The 18002-nt window shown below is 40.0% G+C and overlaps 1 protein-coding gene across 1 annotated transcript in view; it reads right to left on the bottom strand.

The window, feature by feature from the left end:
• Positions 1 to 7: 7 nt before the first annotated feature.
• The window catches only part of jph3b (junctophilin 3b), a 49312-nt gene continuing 31317 nt past the window's right edge, over positions 8 to 18002 (bottom strand). Inside the window, exons 4-6 of the mRNA XM_008436549.3 lie at positions 14486 to 14610; positions 11514 to 12433; positions 8 to 3452 (exon numbers count right to left, since the gene is read on the bottom strand). Of these exons, the coding sequence (XP_008434771.2) occupies positions 3372 to 3452; positions 11514 to 12433; positions 14486 to 14610 (1126 nt within the window). The 3' untranslated portion in view covers positions 8 to 3371. The remainder of the gene's footprint in view (positions 3453 to 11513; positions 12434 to 14485; positions 14611 to 18002) is intronic.

The following is an 18002-nucleotide window of genomic DNA, read 5'->3' as shown; positions in this document are numbered from 1 at the left end:
TAAAAAAAAAACATGGATTGTTTTTCACCACTCTGTGTTTACATAGTTTAGGGTGTTGTCAGGGCGGCCATCTTGTTTGAAAAGCGTGTTTTGCAGTTTATTTACACCTTGAATTCAGGTCAAATGACTGAATATTAGTGCCACAAGAATAAAGTCATAACAGAATAAACTTTAAGTAAGTTGAAAGAAAATGAAGTCCACATAATACCAGGATAATGTTGCAATTTTATGCTTACTTCTACAAAAACTAACAAAAACTTATAATGAGGGATGTTGAGCATCTTAAGTTCTACTCTGGTATTGGTTTAATCGGAAATACTTCGCCTTTTAACACTTCATGACCAAATTATCAATAGCAGTTCTTTGAAACGATTGAGGAAACGTCTATTTCTCGGAAAGAATCACAAACTAGCTGAGCTGCTCTTGTCAGGCCTTAATAACTAATAACTCTATCCAAGCTTTTTAAAATTATTAAAATTAATTTTAGGATGTTTTTCTAGTAAAAAACAAAAAAAACTTGAAACAATTTGTGGATTTAGCTACAAAAACATCAAAGACTGTGTTAGAGTTATTATGTTTGTTATCATTCTTATATTTATAAGTTTATGTTACTAGTTTATATTTAGAGGTTTAGTGTTCAAACTTGTTGAAACTTGGGAGACAAAATTAAATCTTCCTTAATCAAGCATGTTTGTACAGATGGTGACTTAGATCTTCCTGGGAAAGTCCTGAGCTGTAAAACCTAGTATGTGTTAATTTAGTTTCTGTGTCTCCCCTCTGTCTGTCTGAATTCACATCCTACTGTGAATATAGGATGTGGGTTTCACCCCCTCCATTCCTGTTCACACCTTTCTCTCTTCTGCTAATAAAAGAGACAAACAAACTGAAGGTTTTCAGAACGCTCTATGAACAGCTCGGAGGAGCAATTGATAGAGTCTTCTCCTTTGCAAAGTTTGTCAAAAAATTCATATACGTTGTCTGTGGTTCTTTTATGTAGGTTCTAGGAAAATACCTATCAGACTGGGTTATTTCCAACTCAAGGAAATGCTAATACTTTTAGAATTGCTCATTCAAACGTTGCTAAGGTTGTTTAATTTCAAATATTCAACTCAAAGATTTGAGATGTACTACGCTTGCCAACTCAGCACCTCCAAGATGCGGGACAGCTACACCAGGTGTGAGACTCAATGACCTATGCAGTGGTCCCCAAGCTACGGCCCGCGGGCCGGATCCGGCCCCCTGAACAATACCAGAGAGCATTCAGATTTTTTTTCATATATTGTATTTTCCGGTTTATATGTGGATTTTTCTTCAACCACCAGGGGGCTCTTTAGCAGGAAGTGTGTCCTGTAAACTGTGGGTGTTTTGTTTTGCATGGCGCATTGCTGCCATCTGTTGGACTTTCAGGGAACTGCTTGACTTTTATGTTATTTAATCAGTGCGGTTGTTTGCTAGCGGTAGAGCAGATGAACACGTGTTTGTTATGAACGCCGCATTCCAGGTTTCCCTCAATGAAATATAGTCAGTCCCAGTGACCGTTTCACTAACGGTTTGCCCCCCCCCCCCTCCCCGGTTTGGGGACCCCTGCCCTAATGTGTTGATTGTGACGTCATTCCACAATATCTCGTTTTCAGCTGATTATGTCCTCGGTAAGCAGAAGGTTCTTTAAAGCAAGACTGCATCTTCCATCAAAGTGTAGGTAAAAATAAAAACTAATGCAATACCAACCGGCATTGTTGGTCAAAAGCACATTACTTATCATTAAGTTTTATTTAAACAGCTGAGATTAATCGTTTTCACCTCTATGTCCAAATGAAAACTGTAAAAAGCTTTAATCACTGACAGGTTTAACCCACGGATTCTTTTGTTCCCATTACTTTTTGCAGTTGCACCGTCTTCTGTTCTTTGTAGATTTCTCCATATAAGTCTATAAAATTATTATCATTTTCAAATTAGCTGTCACTTCTTACCAGAAGAATCCTTTGCAGACAAAGAACATTTGCTCTACTTCAACATTACATTTTTGTCTAGGTAAGTAAGGAGAGGAGCGCCATCTAGTGTTTGGAGGCTGCAGTCAACATCAGAGCGACCAGTACAAAAACTTCAATTTGGCTTAAATTACGGGACATTTGGCAACCCTGCTGCGTCCTTCCACTGACGTGTTTGTAGGAGAGCAGAAAGTATCACGCTGTTACCTTGTAATATTGGTAATTGCTTCATAATATTCATAAAAGTCAGACGCAAAGAGTTGGGTAGCAACTAGTTACATTTACTCATTTACATTTACTTGAGTAACATTTTGAAAAAAATTACTTTTGGGAATATTTTTACTATGTTGTACTTTTTACTTTTACTTGAGTAATTTTATTATGAAGTATCGCTGCTCTTACTCGAGTAAAATTTCTGGATTTTCAGCACATTGAATGAAAATAAAACATATTTTAGTCAAAAAGTCACCAGACACAGACACATACCTGCAGTTTCTGTTCAAATTTCAGTTTTTTTTAATTGAAGGAAACTGATTTGGAAAAAATATATATTTTGCCTGATTTTAGTTTTTGTCACTTATACGAATTATTGTAATTTTTGTCCTTAACTTTATATTTTGGTCCATCTGATTATGTATTTTTAAAATATTAAATAATTGATAATTTGATCAGTTACTTAGTACTTGAGTAGACTTTTCCTCTTGAGTAATTTCTTTTTACTTTTACTCCATTAAAAATATACATAAATAAGTAGTGCTATTCTGCTCACTTCTGGATGCAACTGGAGAACACACACACACACACACACACACACACACACACACACACACACACACACACACACACACACACACACACACACACACACACTCACACACACATGAAAAACGAGGTGAAATGAGAACTCGCCGCCCGGGTTTCACCGCCCGTACCATCAGTAACAGCCGCTGGGGAGGCGGAGGAAGTAAAAGGCAGGAGGTTCAGAGAGAAGAGGGTGGGTTTCAAAAATAAACAATACAACCATCAACATATTGCACATGGGAAGAAAAAAAAGTCAATAAATAAATCTGAAGTTACAAATCTGTCGAAAACTATGATTTGACAATGAAAAAGTCCGTCAGTCCTGTCTGCGTGTTCAAGTCAGCCCATTTGGGTCACACAAGTCCAGGTTTCTCCCTGGACCAACCTGTTGTCCTATTCTTTGGCCTCAGCTCTTCCTCCACCTGGACCGGACCGGACCCGGCTCGGTTCCGCCTCTCCAGTCCTCGGTCCGGGTCTTCTGTGCGGCCGGGACGCACGGAGGGGCAGCAGATTTGCTGTAATACTCGTGGTTTTCGTCGTGTTTCTGGCATAGGTAGGTTGACTCTGAAAGCATCGCCGCCTTTAAATAAAAAAGTGGATAAACAAAATAGCCACTCCGATGTTGAGCAGAATCACCATGGCAACCAGGATGGAGCTGTAGGCCTGCGTGGGAGAGAAAAAAGAGAGAAAAGAGAAGGTGTCAGTATTAAGGACGTGCACAGGCGAAGCTCGCACACGTAAAGGCTGTTTTCATTTGGGTCGGCGGGTTTCATCCACTCACCACCAGCATGAACAATTAATTCATTTTGGGGTTTTTATTTGGACAGTTTCCTTTGCTCACAACTGTTGTGAGGATTTTTATTGGAAATTTTGTCAAAAGATACACAAATCCCAACTAATATTTTGTGTGAATGTGGGGTGGCATTTGTGAAGTTGCACACTTAAAAACTCATCGCGGTAATTTGGGTTATTTAGTCAAAAGAGAAAAAAAATGGAGTTTCATTTTTTAAAGTCATATTTTAACTGTTATTCATTTTAACATCTCACAGTTTCAAATTAAATATTTAGTTTTCAAATTAAATCAGTGGTGTCCAAACTTTTTGCCAGGAGGGATAAAATCATTAAGTCAAAAGAACTTGAGGGCCTGCAAAAATAATTTTAAAACAAACTTTTTGTGCCTTTTTTTTAGGTTTATCGGCTGAATAACTTTAAATTGTTGTAGATACAAAACCTAAAAAAGGTTTAGCATAATTGTATTATCATAAAACAGACCCACAGTTTGACATTTTGGCTTTGATTGTTTTTTATTTGGGTTGAATGTTTTGCGTTTGAGTAAAAGTTGGTGGATCTTTGTGGTTCTAGTCACTCCAAAGCTAAGACGAATGCAAAGATGTCGTTGATAAATGGGAATTTATTTTTTGTACCTCATATTTTTTAACACGTTATTTATCTGTAAATAATCCTGCTCTATAAAAAAGTGTCCATCTGGGTCACCTGCACTTGCTGTGAGGTCTGGGGCCATACAAAATTCTTCAGAGGGCTGCAAATGGCCCCTGAACCACACTTTGGACACCTCCAAACTAAATATTTAGCTTAGAGCCAAGTTTCCAGCTAAATATTTAGCTTTACTTAGCGTCAACAAGGGTGGAGAGATGGACGTTAAGTGCCTTATGAAATCTTTAATCAGTTCAGCTCTTGAATCCTCAGGCAGATTTTCATGTTACTTGAAAAGCTTCGATCAATGGGTTTGAGAAGGCTAGCTCGTTGCTACTATCTTTAGCATTGTGAGCATCCTCAGTCAATGCTTTGGTTGGGTTGGACATATTAAATACAAAGTTTTTCTCCTTGTTCTTTTAACATTTGTTGCACAAACCCAGCATACACATAGTTCCCATAATTCCATACCAGAAGTCTTCTGCGCCATCTTGGTAGGCAAGCACAGCGCAAAGCATAGCTGAACCATGACTTCTACACCAACAAATAGAAAGTAAATTGCCACTCTTGACCAATATGTAAGAGAAAGATGTATGAACAAAATTGGCTGTGACTGAGGGAGTAAGTGCATGTAGTAAACATGTAGCCACATGTCCGTCTTAGCTAGCAGATAAAAGCCACATTAGCAAAGCTAATTTTGCTAGTTTGGCAAAAAATACTAATAAATATCATCGGTGTTTATCTTAGTATTATAGTATTCAAAAATGTAAATTGAGTAATAGTTAAGATGTACTTACACTATAGTTGTCATAGCAACCGCCATGGCAGTTAGTCACGGTAGCTACAAAACCTTAACGAGCCGATCTCTGTTTGCTGACAAGCTGGACAGCAATCACACGGTGTTGGAGTCATTCTGACCCCTTATGTTTATATTTCTGTTGTTTCCTTTTAACACCTAGGTAATTGATAATTGATAAATAATTGACAATTTGATCAGTTACTTAGTACTTGAGTAGACTTTTCCTCTTGAGTAATTTCTTTTTACTTTTACTCCAGTAAAAATATGTATAAATAAGTAGTGCTATTCTGCTCACCTCTCGATGCAACTGGAGAACACACACACACACACACACACACACACACACACACACACACACACACACACACACACACACACACACACACACACACACACACACACGCACATGAAAAACGAGGTGAAATGAGAACTCGCCGCCCGGGTTTCACCGCCCGTACCATCAGTAACAGCCGCTGGGGAGGCAGAGGAAGTAAAAGGCAGGAGGTTCAGAAAGAAGAGGGTGGGTTTCAAAAATAAACAATACAACCATCAACATATTGCACATATGTTGTGCGGTGATTGATATTTTATTTTTTTAATTACTATTAATAGTAATTTTTTAAATTACTATTAAAATTATGACTAAGTTGTTTGTTGACACGAGATGAAGGAATTTTAAAATAATTAATTTCCAGTAAAAAGTTGTTTTCTCAGGCTATACCAACACCACTTCAACTAAACAAAAAAAGAAAAACACCAAACATGTTATTCGTTAAATCTAACCGATAAAAATAACGTCATAATTTCTTATGGGGGCCGGTAATTATCATGCATCCCTCTTATAAAATATAAACTATATTTATACACTGCTCTCTGTTTCTTGTCTCGTCTCTTGGAGCTTCAACGTTCACCAAAGTAGGAACCAAAATAGATGCATTTTGCATGTTGAAGATAAACATCGTCCTGAACTAACGGGTTGTTTTGTGAAGTGGTGTCTGAGCAGATGCTTGCCGACAGCCCGGGTCGTCGAGGTGAAGGCCGTTCTTTCCAACCACCTGTCCACTTTGGGTAAATATGAACACCAGAGTCCTCCGTCCTACTTATTCCTGACTGTTTTAAATACATTTTGGTCTTAAAGAGGAAAGGATTTAGAAGACCTGTTGTTTTAATTAAAGCTGTAATAATTGTAATGATGGCTGCAGAGGGAGATGGGAAATGGGACTCGGTGCCACACGGTTGTAGATGGATCCGTCCCGTCCAGAGAGGCCGTTTCTGCTGATCACGGTGGTGTTAGGCTTATCACAGATCTGTGTCAGAGATGATTACCCCAGCAGAGGCTGGACGCAGATCTGATCGGGTTTTACACTCACACTCTCTGCTCCTCGCTTACTGCTCTGCATTATTTTATGTTTGTTGGTTAGCTTCGAATTTGTGCAAAAGCATAATCATTCACAAAAAAATTCAGTAAAGTTGTGGGGAAATGTTTCTGCACTGAAGGAAATGTTAGTTTTAAAGAATCGAGGCAACACTTCTGTTTCTGAAGATCAAATATATCATGGTGTAATGCCCAAAAAAGTAGATTTTACATAACACTACCCCTTTAATTCTTCAGTGATGTAATAATAATCAGAAGTTCTGCATGAAACCAACTTCATTTAATTCAGAGCTATGCTAACAGTGCTAATTGCTCTCACTGAAACGCTGCATCTCCCCGTCAGAGATCCATTTTACCAGCGTGATGTGTGAACTGCGTCGCTTCCTCGCTGCGGCCCGCCCAGATAAACTGTAGAGCAGCCGAAACGCAGCAGCTGACCGCGATCACAGCTCAGACCATGTCAGCACACACCTGTTTAAAGAAGATGATCCGACACACAAGCTTTCAAGACAGTTTTTTGTTAAATCTCCTGGGGAGAGTTTGATCAGACGCTGGAGGATGGAAATCTGCAATTTGTTTCTATCCAGCTGCATTTTTTCTTTTCCCTCTCTGCTGGTGTCGTTTTAATTGCTGCGGAGGGTGAAAAGCCTCACCAGTCTGGGGAATCGTCTTCATGTAAATATGTGCCAGTGGGACGCACGACGGACTCAGAGGCGTTTACCTTCAAAGCTTTTCATGCCACACTGAATGCAATGAAAAAAAAAAAAAACAAGCATCTGCTTGGTGTTTTGCACCAACAGTATGACAGTCATGTTTACTCAGCGACTGACTGGAGACGGGTGTAGCTCTGTTCCCATGGCGCTCGTTGTGTATTTATGATAGTATTTGTGTGTACTGGGAACCTGTTTAACACCGATCTCACTCGCCTCTCTGCTGATGCACACACACACACACACACACACACCAACTCCCCATCGTTTGCCCACTGATTGGCTGCAGCCGAAGCGATGCATACGCTGTTCCCTAGCAACAGAGTGCCGGTTAACCAATAAGACACCTCTCTGAGAGCAACGGGCTACTTTTTCATTCCTCTGTTACTAAGGTGCATCTTGGGGTTGTTCTCTGAGCATGCATCTGTGTACTGTGTACGTCTGCCTTCCTGCAGCAGGTAGCGGCTTCTGTCCCTCAGCGTCATCAAACTGCTGCGGACAAACGGAGGCGAGTCAGCAGAGGGAGGCAGAAACTACACTTTTTCCACTTGAATTTTCCTGTTGCTTTCATTAGCTAATGCTAAAGCCGCATTATCAGCAGGGATTAGCGAGTCACCAGCTCGAGTTAAGACATAACCCGCCAAAATAAAATAAGAAAAAGAATAAAATCACATTACAACAGTAATCCCTTCTGCTTGTTCAGTGAACCAAAATAATTTTTCTTTTTCCAAAGGGTAAACCTTGCGCTTGTCCTGCAGGATTATCTTAATATGAGGGATAACACTGTGTTATGTCACGGTGGACGGGATGTATTCTCATGAGCGGGTAACAAATCCTTTTAGTCAAATCAATGTGTGGCAGTGACACGACAAATTTGACAAATGCATCATACAGCTGCTGCTGTGCGGTTATTAAGCCGCGCAGATATAAATAGCAGTGCAATGTAAAGCAGCAATGATCAATGCTAGGAATGTTCTCAATCATCCTGAACCTGAAAAGTTAAACAGGTCAGATTTATTATCTATTGTTCCCTGATATTTTATTTAGCTTTTAGTATATAGCGGACACTTGAATTTTAACCAAATATAGAGAAACTGTAGACAGAAGATTATAGGCTTTGCAAAAATGAAAATATTTATTTTTTTAATCATTATAGATGTTAAAACATTGTCAAAATTGGGTTATTTATTCGTCAAATTAATTTGCCAAAAATCATAAGATGTCTGTTGACAGTTGGCGGTTACCATAGCAACCAGTACTCCTCCCCTTGTGGCCTACATTAGCATTATACTTTTGTTTAGTAATATATGTAAACACAAGTTTTAGACAAATTTCAATTTACACATGGTCACATGTGTAAATTTTCCACGGTTTGTGTATGTTTTTAACTGACTTCATTATTAATGTTGTGCGTTTTTAGCTGTGTTTAATTTTACAACTGCTAACTGCTGTTAGCTGCTCTTTGGGCCCTCAAATACACAACAAAAATGTGTTTCAAAAATATTATTTTGTCAATAAAATCTATAGAAACAAAATAAGTTCTACGTTAAACGTTTTTTTAAGGTCAACATCCAGAGGAATCAGACAACAAGAGGTAGAAATCTACGGTCATGTGAAACAAGACAAAACGGCCAACTTACTGTAATAAGTCTGTGATGCTAATGTTATTTCTTATTACAAACTGACTTTTGGAAATGTTACACATGCTGTACTTTATTGTTTCCTGTAATGTTTGACTTTTTGCAGGGTATTTGTGTTAGACTGGTTAACATTTAAATCGACACAAAGCTGCTGTATCTGTGCATTTTCCTGTTGCTCTGCAAGCAAACCTAAAACTCATCTCACTGTTTTGGTGGTTTATGTTTTTTTGAATGTCCTCAAAAGACCTCAAACCTCGTGATCTTGAGAAAGCACAATACCGCTGTGTACTTTATTTTTGGTAAGAACCTTAAAACAGGTTTGTAGTCTCACCTGTTGTTGAATGAAAGACTAGAAACTGATTCTTTTTATTCTCATTTCTATTTCAGACCTCCTGCGTAGTAAAAACGAGTCTGTACTGTTAATTCAAAGGTATGTTTTTCAATAAAATAAGATAAACATCTGGCAGGTCAAGTTTTTGTCAGTCGGTGCAACAATAATTTAGAGAGAAAGAGGTCTGATCGCTGAATATTTTCCTGTTGTATTGCACATCACACACATAAACATTAACCCAGATTTTCCCCCTCCTTTGGAGAAACTAAACATGACTAAGCCCATAAATGCATCTGTGGCGTTTGGAAAACTCCAAGGTTTTGAGTTACAATCTGGTCCATTAGCAGAATGTATCTGAAATGGATCTGAGAAGCTGGAAAGTGAGAAATCAGTATGGGTTCATGTTTCTGTCAGCATTTAAAAGCAGGGATAGCAGCACACATTTTCTGACACTCGCTCCAGGGAGACCCTGAAACCGTTGCTTTGGGTTGTTGCCACAAGTGACACCTCCTAACTCCACATGGCTGCCTCTTCCTGGTGTGAAGTGGGTGCGAATGTTTGGTTGTCAGTTTTGAAAAGTTACAGGTAATGGTCCAAATGGGTTTGAAACATTACCTAACCTCTGAACAACGCGCCTCAGCAGCCAATGAAGACTCACCACACAGATGGAGGTTATTATAGCAGCTTACAGCTAGAAGGTAATCACTAGTTTGGTTTTATTTATCCTGATTTCATGGAAAAACACTTTTCTGTTTTAGTTATTATGAAACCTGCTTATGCAGAAAGAGAAATTTGGAGACCAGCTGTTAAATAAATCCCACAGATTATGCCAAATAAAGCCAAACCACATCCACAAATGTCAGTGAAACATTGTGTTCAGGGCAGAGACAGTCAGGAGAGCCTTACTGAGACGCAAAATAGATGAGAGAAAATCAACTCGTCTAGATGAGTTCAAGCAATTCCTAACGGAGGGATGACGCAGCCATTATCAACCAAAAACTCTTCACCTTTTGGATCCACCCTTTATTCAACACATTTAACAGCAGCAACAGCCTACAACTGTCTTTATGTTTGTGGGTCACCATCAAAATGTCAACAAGAGAAAATTTCAAAGAGCCTTTTTAGGTCGATGAAGGAAGAGTCACCAGTAACCTGATTACTTCAACATGAATCCTTGTTTAGTGGTGCATTCACATCAGTCCAGTTTAGTCCATTTTAATCCAGCTCCAGTCCATTTGTCTAGAAGGTCCGGTTCAGTTGGGGAGGAGTGAACGTGTGAGTCAAACTCTGGTCAAATTCTGGTCCACCTACAAACCTTTTTTACAAACCTCTGTTGAAGTTCGAATGCATATATGAATGGCAAGTGCCTTGGAGATTGCTCCAAAAGCAGGAAATGAACTACAGCGCAGGGCATTCTGGGTAAATACAACCAAAATAAGTGCTAGAGAGCCAGCGCTAGCGGGAGAAATGACTAAGGATCTGTTGCCAAAAACTAAAGAGACCATTAGAATCTGATACCACTCCATTTCTGTTTACATTCTGTGAAGAAGGAAGTTGTGCTTGGTGTCTTCTTCAGTGGTTCTTGGAGCGGTGCCACCAGAGGCGAGGAGGGGAACAGGTTTTTCAAAGGGTTTGGATTGTGCAGTGTGAAAGAGAACCACAGCAGCTGAAAATGTAACAAATGTTGCAATTTTGGTCCCCAATTGAACCGAGTTTACCAGTATGAGAACAGCGTAAGAATAGTATTTCTATAATTCCCCGTCAAGGGACAACATAGACACACAAACTGAAGGATCAGCGTTTCAGTGTGTTGTTGACTGCAGAACAGTAATTAGAAACAGTTTCTAGAAACTTGAAGATCTGCATATTCACTGGGCATGGATCAGCTTGGAAGGCAGTTTGATTGAAACTGACTGAAAAAGACAGAAACAGGCACAGAGTAGATTCCTTTCAGTGAACTTCAATCCAGAACTGCACAGCATTCTGGGGGATGTAGGCAGAGGAAAGACTTTATCTGCTCAAGCTCTCAGCCTCTGGCTAGCTAAGCTAGGTTAGTAGCATCAACTAGCTCACTCATGTTTTGGTTACTTAGCAACAACCTGATGGGTAAGAAACAACATCCTGTTGCTAGGTAATCAAATAACAGAAACCGCTTGCTTGGTTTCCCCTCCGTTTCTCATAACTGCTTAAAAAATAAAAATCAACAGCGTGTAGAAGAAGACACAAAGGAGAAATGAGTCCAACAGCTTGAGAACAAATTATTGGTGAAACAGGAAAATTCGCCCATAATTTTCCTGCAGATATATCTGAAATGTATCTGGCTGTATTTCAGATATTGAAAACAATCGCCAATTACCAATATCGACTGATATGCAATGCTTATATCATGATAAGCTTTTCAGACATATCGTACCATCAGAGCATGTCAGACTTACCGAGTTCCCCTTGCTGGCCGTGAGGCTGAGGTCCTGCCGGTCGGGTATGATGGGGGAGGATTTCAGAGGCGGGGACAAGGTCAGGTCTCGTCGTAGTGGCCGAGAATCCATTTTTTCCCCCTTGTGTGTCAAGTCCTTGCCCCCGTCCCTCGCTTCCCGGTTCTTGTGCCTCTGACGTGGCGCGCCATGAGAGCGCCCCTCTCCGTGCCCGTGCCGCTCCTCCCCGTGCCCATGGGGCTTGTGGGTAGTGGAGTCTCTGGGCTGTAAAGGCTTCATCTCCATCTCGTAGTTGCTGATCTTCTCCTCGTCCTGCTCCAGCAGCCGGCCCCCCCTGCCGTGCGTCCCCCTGTGCCCAGACGTCCAAGTGGCGGACGAAGACGACTCTGTCCACCTGTCGCCCCTGACCTGCCTGTGATTGGACGAACTGTGCTCCCGCGATTTGTGATTGGAGGAGCTGTGTTTGTGTCCGTTGGTCCGGCTTCCTCCACGGCCACTGATCCCGCCGCCTCCTTTCGACAGCACCCCCCTCCTCCTGTCCTCGCTCCAGCTGTTGGCGCGTGGATACTCCGCCTTCACTCCTCCCTCGCCGCCTCCCTCCATCAGCACTTGAATCTCCGTGTGTCCTCTTTCTCCCCCTTTCTCACCGCCGTCCTTCCCCCGGTCTCCGTGGTCTACGGCGCTCTGCCGGTGGAATCGAGCGCTCTTGCTTCGCTGCGACGGTCGGGCAGGTGGTGGCGGCGTGTGGGGAGGTGAAGAGGAGGGTGGGCTGAGGTCGGGGGTCGCGGCATCGTTGGAGGGGTCATCAGATCCAACACTTTTTGTGTAAAGATCTGGGCTTTCCGCGGTGCCGGCGCTACTCGACAGGCCCTCGCCCTCGACTTCACTGGAAACCTGACGTTTGGGTCGCTGAACCTCCATTCCTGCAGAGAACATGAGACGAATTCAGCAATCAGGAGGAAAGCGTCAAAATGTTTGTTTGGCTTTAGACTCATTTATGGCGACCTGTTATTAATTATTATTACTGCTTCCTCAAACAGGTTAGGATAGATATATGGGTGTTACAAATGGATAGCAAGATTTTACTCTGGTCAGTTGTGCCTATTTTGAGATCTTTGAAAAGCAGAAGTGGAGCATCCTGCACCACCAGCAAGAATGCAGCAAGTAGTTTCTGAATGGTGGGTCAACAACAAAACACTTATCTTTTCCAGCAGCCATTGTGCAGCGATTGCAGCAGTATAAACATCTGACCATACAAATTGAAGCGCCATTTATGTTGCTAGATAACAGCACAGGTCCTGTTTATCTGGAGGTTTTTGAAAAGGCAAATTTTTCAGACACCAAAAAACAAACTTATTGCCATAAAAGAGCTAGATTTTTATTTTTTTTTTGACAGATCCAAATGGAAGTATAAAAAAGAGAAAAGTGTGAATTTTACTTAATAGAATAGGCCTATGGGCGGTACAAAAACATGTTCTTAATTTAGTCCGTACAGTGATGATTTCAAAAGGACACAGTATGGCGGCATGAGGAAAATGATGTCCAAGAAGTCCAAACAAACATGCGGCTAAATGTCAGAGCTGATGCTTGTTGGCAGAGACGTTCTCATAACTGAGAGCAGAAAAGATGGCGGTCATGACAGCCATGCGGTCTGTGTGTGCGGGTACGCCATGATGATTGCTCCGTATGGGACGGCTACCTGCGGAGCCCCACAGGTGTGACTGACAGACGTGGAATGTCAAAGCTGGAGGGAGGCAATCAGTGACCTTTAACATCAACTCCCCCCAACTGACACACATAACGTATCAACACGCGTTTGGTCTGTTCGCATGTGAAGTTTAGTTAAAAGTCAAATAATATGGAAATAGAATTTTTCACCAATACTAAGGAATTATTGACTTTAAAAAAGCTCCTATGGACCCTTGCAGTATGATGTCACACACTCAAGCTTCCTGCTGGAGGACAAAAAGCTGCTGGCTGACGATGACTAGCATTGGCTTTAGCTGTTAAGCTGTCATCATAACGGACTAAATCTTAAACGTACACATGATTTAAAAAAACAAAAAAGGATGCAGTGCTTTGCCACTAATTGTCAACATTGCAACAACTAGATAACAAGGTAAGGAAACGTTTTAATTAAGAAACAAATAGCGAGGAAGAGGGAAGTAGATCAGTTATGCTAGCTTGACTTTGACAACCTTAACATATAGATGTGACGTGGAGTTTGGTGTGTTTTAGTTCAGTAAAATTTTTTTAAAAGGCGACCTAAAAACACCAAGTCTGACAGATCATCAGTTTAACAGGTGTTTAAATTAGCTAATCAACCGCCGCTGTGTTAGCTTAGCTAATAGCAGCTGTAGCTAATCTACTACAGCGATCAGTTAACAGTAATCGCAAAATAAACATCAAGCCTAGAATCATAAAACTGTAACAGACTGAATGTTCTGTTCTTTGAGTGGGAAATGTTTGAGTGTTCTTTGGTGTTGAATCCTGACACATACGGTGGCATTATTGTCAGTTGCTATGGCAACGAGTCTGCGCGTAGTATCGCCGACACAGAGAGCGAAAAAACAGTGGTTCTGAGTTGTTCTTTACCGTTTTTTCTACATTATTTTCCTTTTGCAGTTGCTCGCTGCTCTAAATTAATAATATCTACATCTCCAGGTCGTTAACGGAGTTGTTCTACTGCGGCTATGGATGGCAAGTAAAGCCCTCCATAGCTGCGCTGGGCGCATGCATGAAATTTCTGGATGTAAAAAATAACATGCAATGGGTCCATATCTTCCTGAAAAATTATTTGCAAGTGAACTAAGATATTTACAGTGGAAGATAAACCAAAATTAATTGGTAAGATTTTGTGTTTTTGCAGTGTATGAGGTCGAAAACAGCTTTTAGCTTTTTCAAGTCACTCTGCACATGAGGGTGCAGCTTTGTCGTTACGTCGTTTCTGGTTTTGGTGTGTGTTGGGAGCCCACCGTTTCCAGGGTGCTGGAAGGACGGGGAGAACTGCTTGGCGGTGACCCTCGCCATCCGGCTCTCCTCGTGGGCTTTCTGCGCGGCTCCCACCGCCGCCTCTGCTTTTCCCTGCGCGTGAGCCGTCCTGAAGCGCAGAAAACAATAAACACAGCAGCAGAAATATTACCACATCACAGGAAAAACAAACAATTTTCTGGATAAAGAAATTTTATTTCAAATCAAAGGTTCCCAGGACTTTCAGAAGAGAAATAGACCCACAGCATCACAGGTCCTCTGCTGTACTTATCAGTGGACATGAAATGTTTTTCCAAACTGTCAGGGCTGCCAATTACATTTGATTTTAGCAACAAAAAAAATCTTTTGTGCAGTTTTTTCTCTTTTCCAGCACCACACTTTGTAGATAAAAATAATACAAATTAACTAGAGAAGACACTATAATATTACATCATTTATTATTGTCATTAATAACATCTAGCCTTTGCTGTGTTCAACAGCAGGAACAAAGTAAACTAAAATATAACATTTTATGTTTTTGAATTTCTGTTACTGGGTGTGTCGATACACGTGGAGGCAGGGTAGTTTCTATACTTTGACTTTCAGGGAAGTGTATTTTTATTTAAACTGTTCATAGCCAATGGTGAACTGGAAAACATTTTAAATATCCAAAATAAATAAAACAACAGATAAAATTAATTATAAAATCTTTATAAACAAAATTGTCCTTTAAAAAAACAAACTAGATGAGACCAAACCACTAGACTGAAGACTTTTATCATCCAGGTTTTGGTAGAAAGAGAAAGAAAAGAGAAAAACATTAAATCATGCAAATGAAAATGATTACGCTTGCTTTAATTTATCATGCAATTAATTGATTTATTGCTAATTGTGACAGGCGTAGTCCTTATATGAACCAATAATCACAGTTTTCTTTTGCTCTAACAGAACAGACTTCATCTGTTTCTGGATTTTATTGTTTATTCGAGGTGATAATTATAATTTATCATGATAGTTGAGCTATAGAGGAGATTTTTTTTTTCAGAGCTGAAATATGATGGTGAAACTGGAGAAATCTTAAGTTGACTTTAATATAAAATAATTCCTCTCACTGAGTTTGACGTGTTTTAATGTCGGCGTTGCAGCATCTTTTGAAGGTTCTGATTGTTTTTTATCACCTGCCTTTCTGTCGCCGCCGCAGGTTATTCTCTGATTACACCTTTTGTCTCTATCGCAGCTTCATTCTCTCCGTTTCTCTCCGCTCATCCATGCATCGCTTTCCCTTCCTCTCTCTGGGCAGAAGCAGCCCTGACGCAGTGTTGCATGTCGATGGCTATTGATTTCCTGCCTCTCTGTGCCAGACCCAAACCGTACTCCACGCCGCCGAGCACGAGAGCCTGTTGGCTGCTGGGCGCTGAGACGTAAAGGACATGAAGACGGTTCCTTTTTTTGTTTTTTAAACAGAAATAATGAAGAACAGAACGCTTTGCATCCAGCCATGAATTAACACCAAATATTTGGGTTATTTAGCCAAACATAATAGAAAAAAATCCAATGTAATTTCATTTTTCTAAGTCATATTTTCCCAATGTTTTAACTTCATCAATAAATATCACAAATATTTAGCAAGTGAAATCCATCCATTTTCTTGCACCCTTGTCCCTCAGTGGGGTTGGGAGGGTTGCTGGTGCCCATCTCCAGCTAGCATGCCGGGCGAGGGGCGGGGTCACCCTGCACAGGTCGCCAGTCTGTCGCAGGGCAACACAGAGACACACAACCATGCACACACACACACTCACACCTAGGGGCAATTTAGAGAGGCCAATTAACCTGACAGTCATGTTTTTGGACTGTGGGAGGAAACCGGAGTACCCGGAGAAAACCCACCATGCACAGGGAGAACATGGAGACTCCATGCAGAAAGACCGGGAATCGAACCCAGAACCTTCTTGCTGCAAGGCAACAGCTCTACCAACTGCGCCACTGTGCAGCCCCAGCAAGTGAAATATTAAATATTTAGCTTTAGATTGAATATTTAGCTGGCAATTAATTAAATATTTAGTAAATATGAGCAGACTAAATAATAAATATTAAAACAAAACATTTAGACTCCCAGCTAAATATTTAGGTTAAAACTAAATGTTCAGTTTTCTAGATAAATATATAGTTTGAAACAAAATATTTATTTTGTAAACTAAATATTTACTTTGCTCAGTAAATATTTAGCTTTCTAATATTTAAAGAATGTTTAATTAGCAAGCCAGCTTGCAAAATAAAATATTTAGTTTGGAACTAATTTCTTTAGCTTGTAAACTAAATATTTAGTTTAAAGTTAATGATAATTTGGAGCAAATGTTTAGCTTGTAAACTAAATGTTTATATTCCTAATTCAACATTTTGTTTAAAACTGTGATCTTTATTAATGAATGAATAAAATGGTGAAATATGACTTTGAAAAATAATCTATTTTTTCTCTTATGACAGTCTAACTATATTTAGTGTGGAGTGTAACATTTAGCTTGCTAATTGAATTATTGCTGTTAAATTGTCACTCTGTAACTTTACAAATTGCACACCATCGTTCTGCTCTCACTCTCAGTAATTAGTTAATTAAAAATCTTTTCTTTTTTTTTTTGCCTCTGATGGAAATTTGTGAAACTGCAAGTTACAGGGGAAAAAAAGAAAACAAAGGATTTATTGTTCCCCCCCACCCCCCAACATGTTTCTGCTTGTGAAACAGAACATGTTGATTACACAATATCACATCGTGTCCAAAAGCCAAAGAAGGAAAAGAAAACAGATCCACAGATGGAGAGCAGGAGGAAAAGAGAAGAGATGCTGTGAGGTGATGAAGAGAATGGGAGGAGAGATGAGGCAGAGTGGGGAAAGCAGTGGGAGAGCTAAAAGGTGTTTAACTTGAATGAATCACAGCCTGCCTAATTGTGAGACAGCGTAATTACAGCGCTGTCCAGCAGGCTGTCAACCTCTGCATTAGAGCAAAATCAGGGGGAGGACGAGGACAAGCCGTTATGTCTCCATCATGACTGAGTTTTCTTTAATACAACAGACATTTTGGAGACTCAGTTTGCTGCTTAATGAGGAGAATAAAGGTTGTAATAGTTCTGAGTTGTTTTATTATAGTTTATTTTATTTTGTTATGACTTATTTATCTAATTCTGTCCGTTTTAATGAGATTTTAGAGTGAGTTTACACTCCATACTCCTCCTGGTGGCATATTTCTTTGAAAATGTTATCTTCTGTGGCGTATTCACTGATACAATTCAGTACTTGAATTTTACTGGACAATAAATTGTCCCAGAAGTTATTGCGATAAATGATAATATTGTTGTTTTGAAACCATTTTTAAGTAATATAACGGTAACAGCACAACAATGCAATAACACATTCACAAAGACCAAGAACTTTAAATTATAATAAACATGTAACACTGGAACTGGAAGACATTTAAAAAAACTGCAGATTTTTCATTTAAATAAAACACTAGAAATACATTGAAATATG

Source organism: Poecilia reticulata, chromosome 6 (assembly GCF_904066995.2).
Source record: "Poecilia reticulata chromosome 6, P_reticulata-male-v2, whole genome shotgun sequence".
Classification (NCBI taxonomy): Eukaryota; Metazoa; Chordata; class Actinopteri; order Cyprinodontiformes; family Poeciliidae; genus Poecilia; species Poecilia reticulata.
Note: the sequence above shows the minus strand (reverse complement) of the source record. Positions and strands in the feature narration are given on the sequence as shown.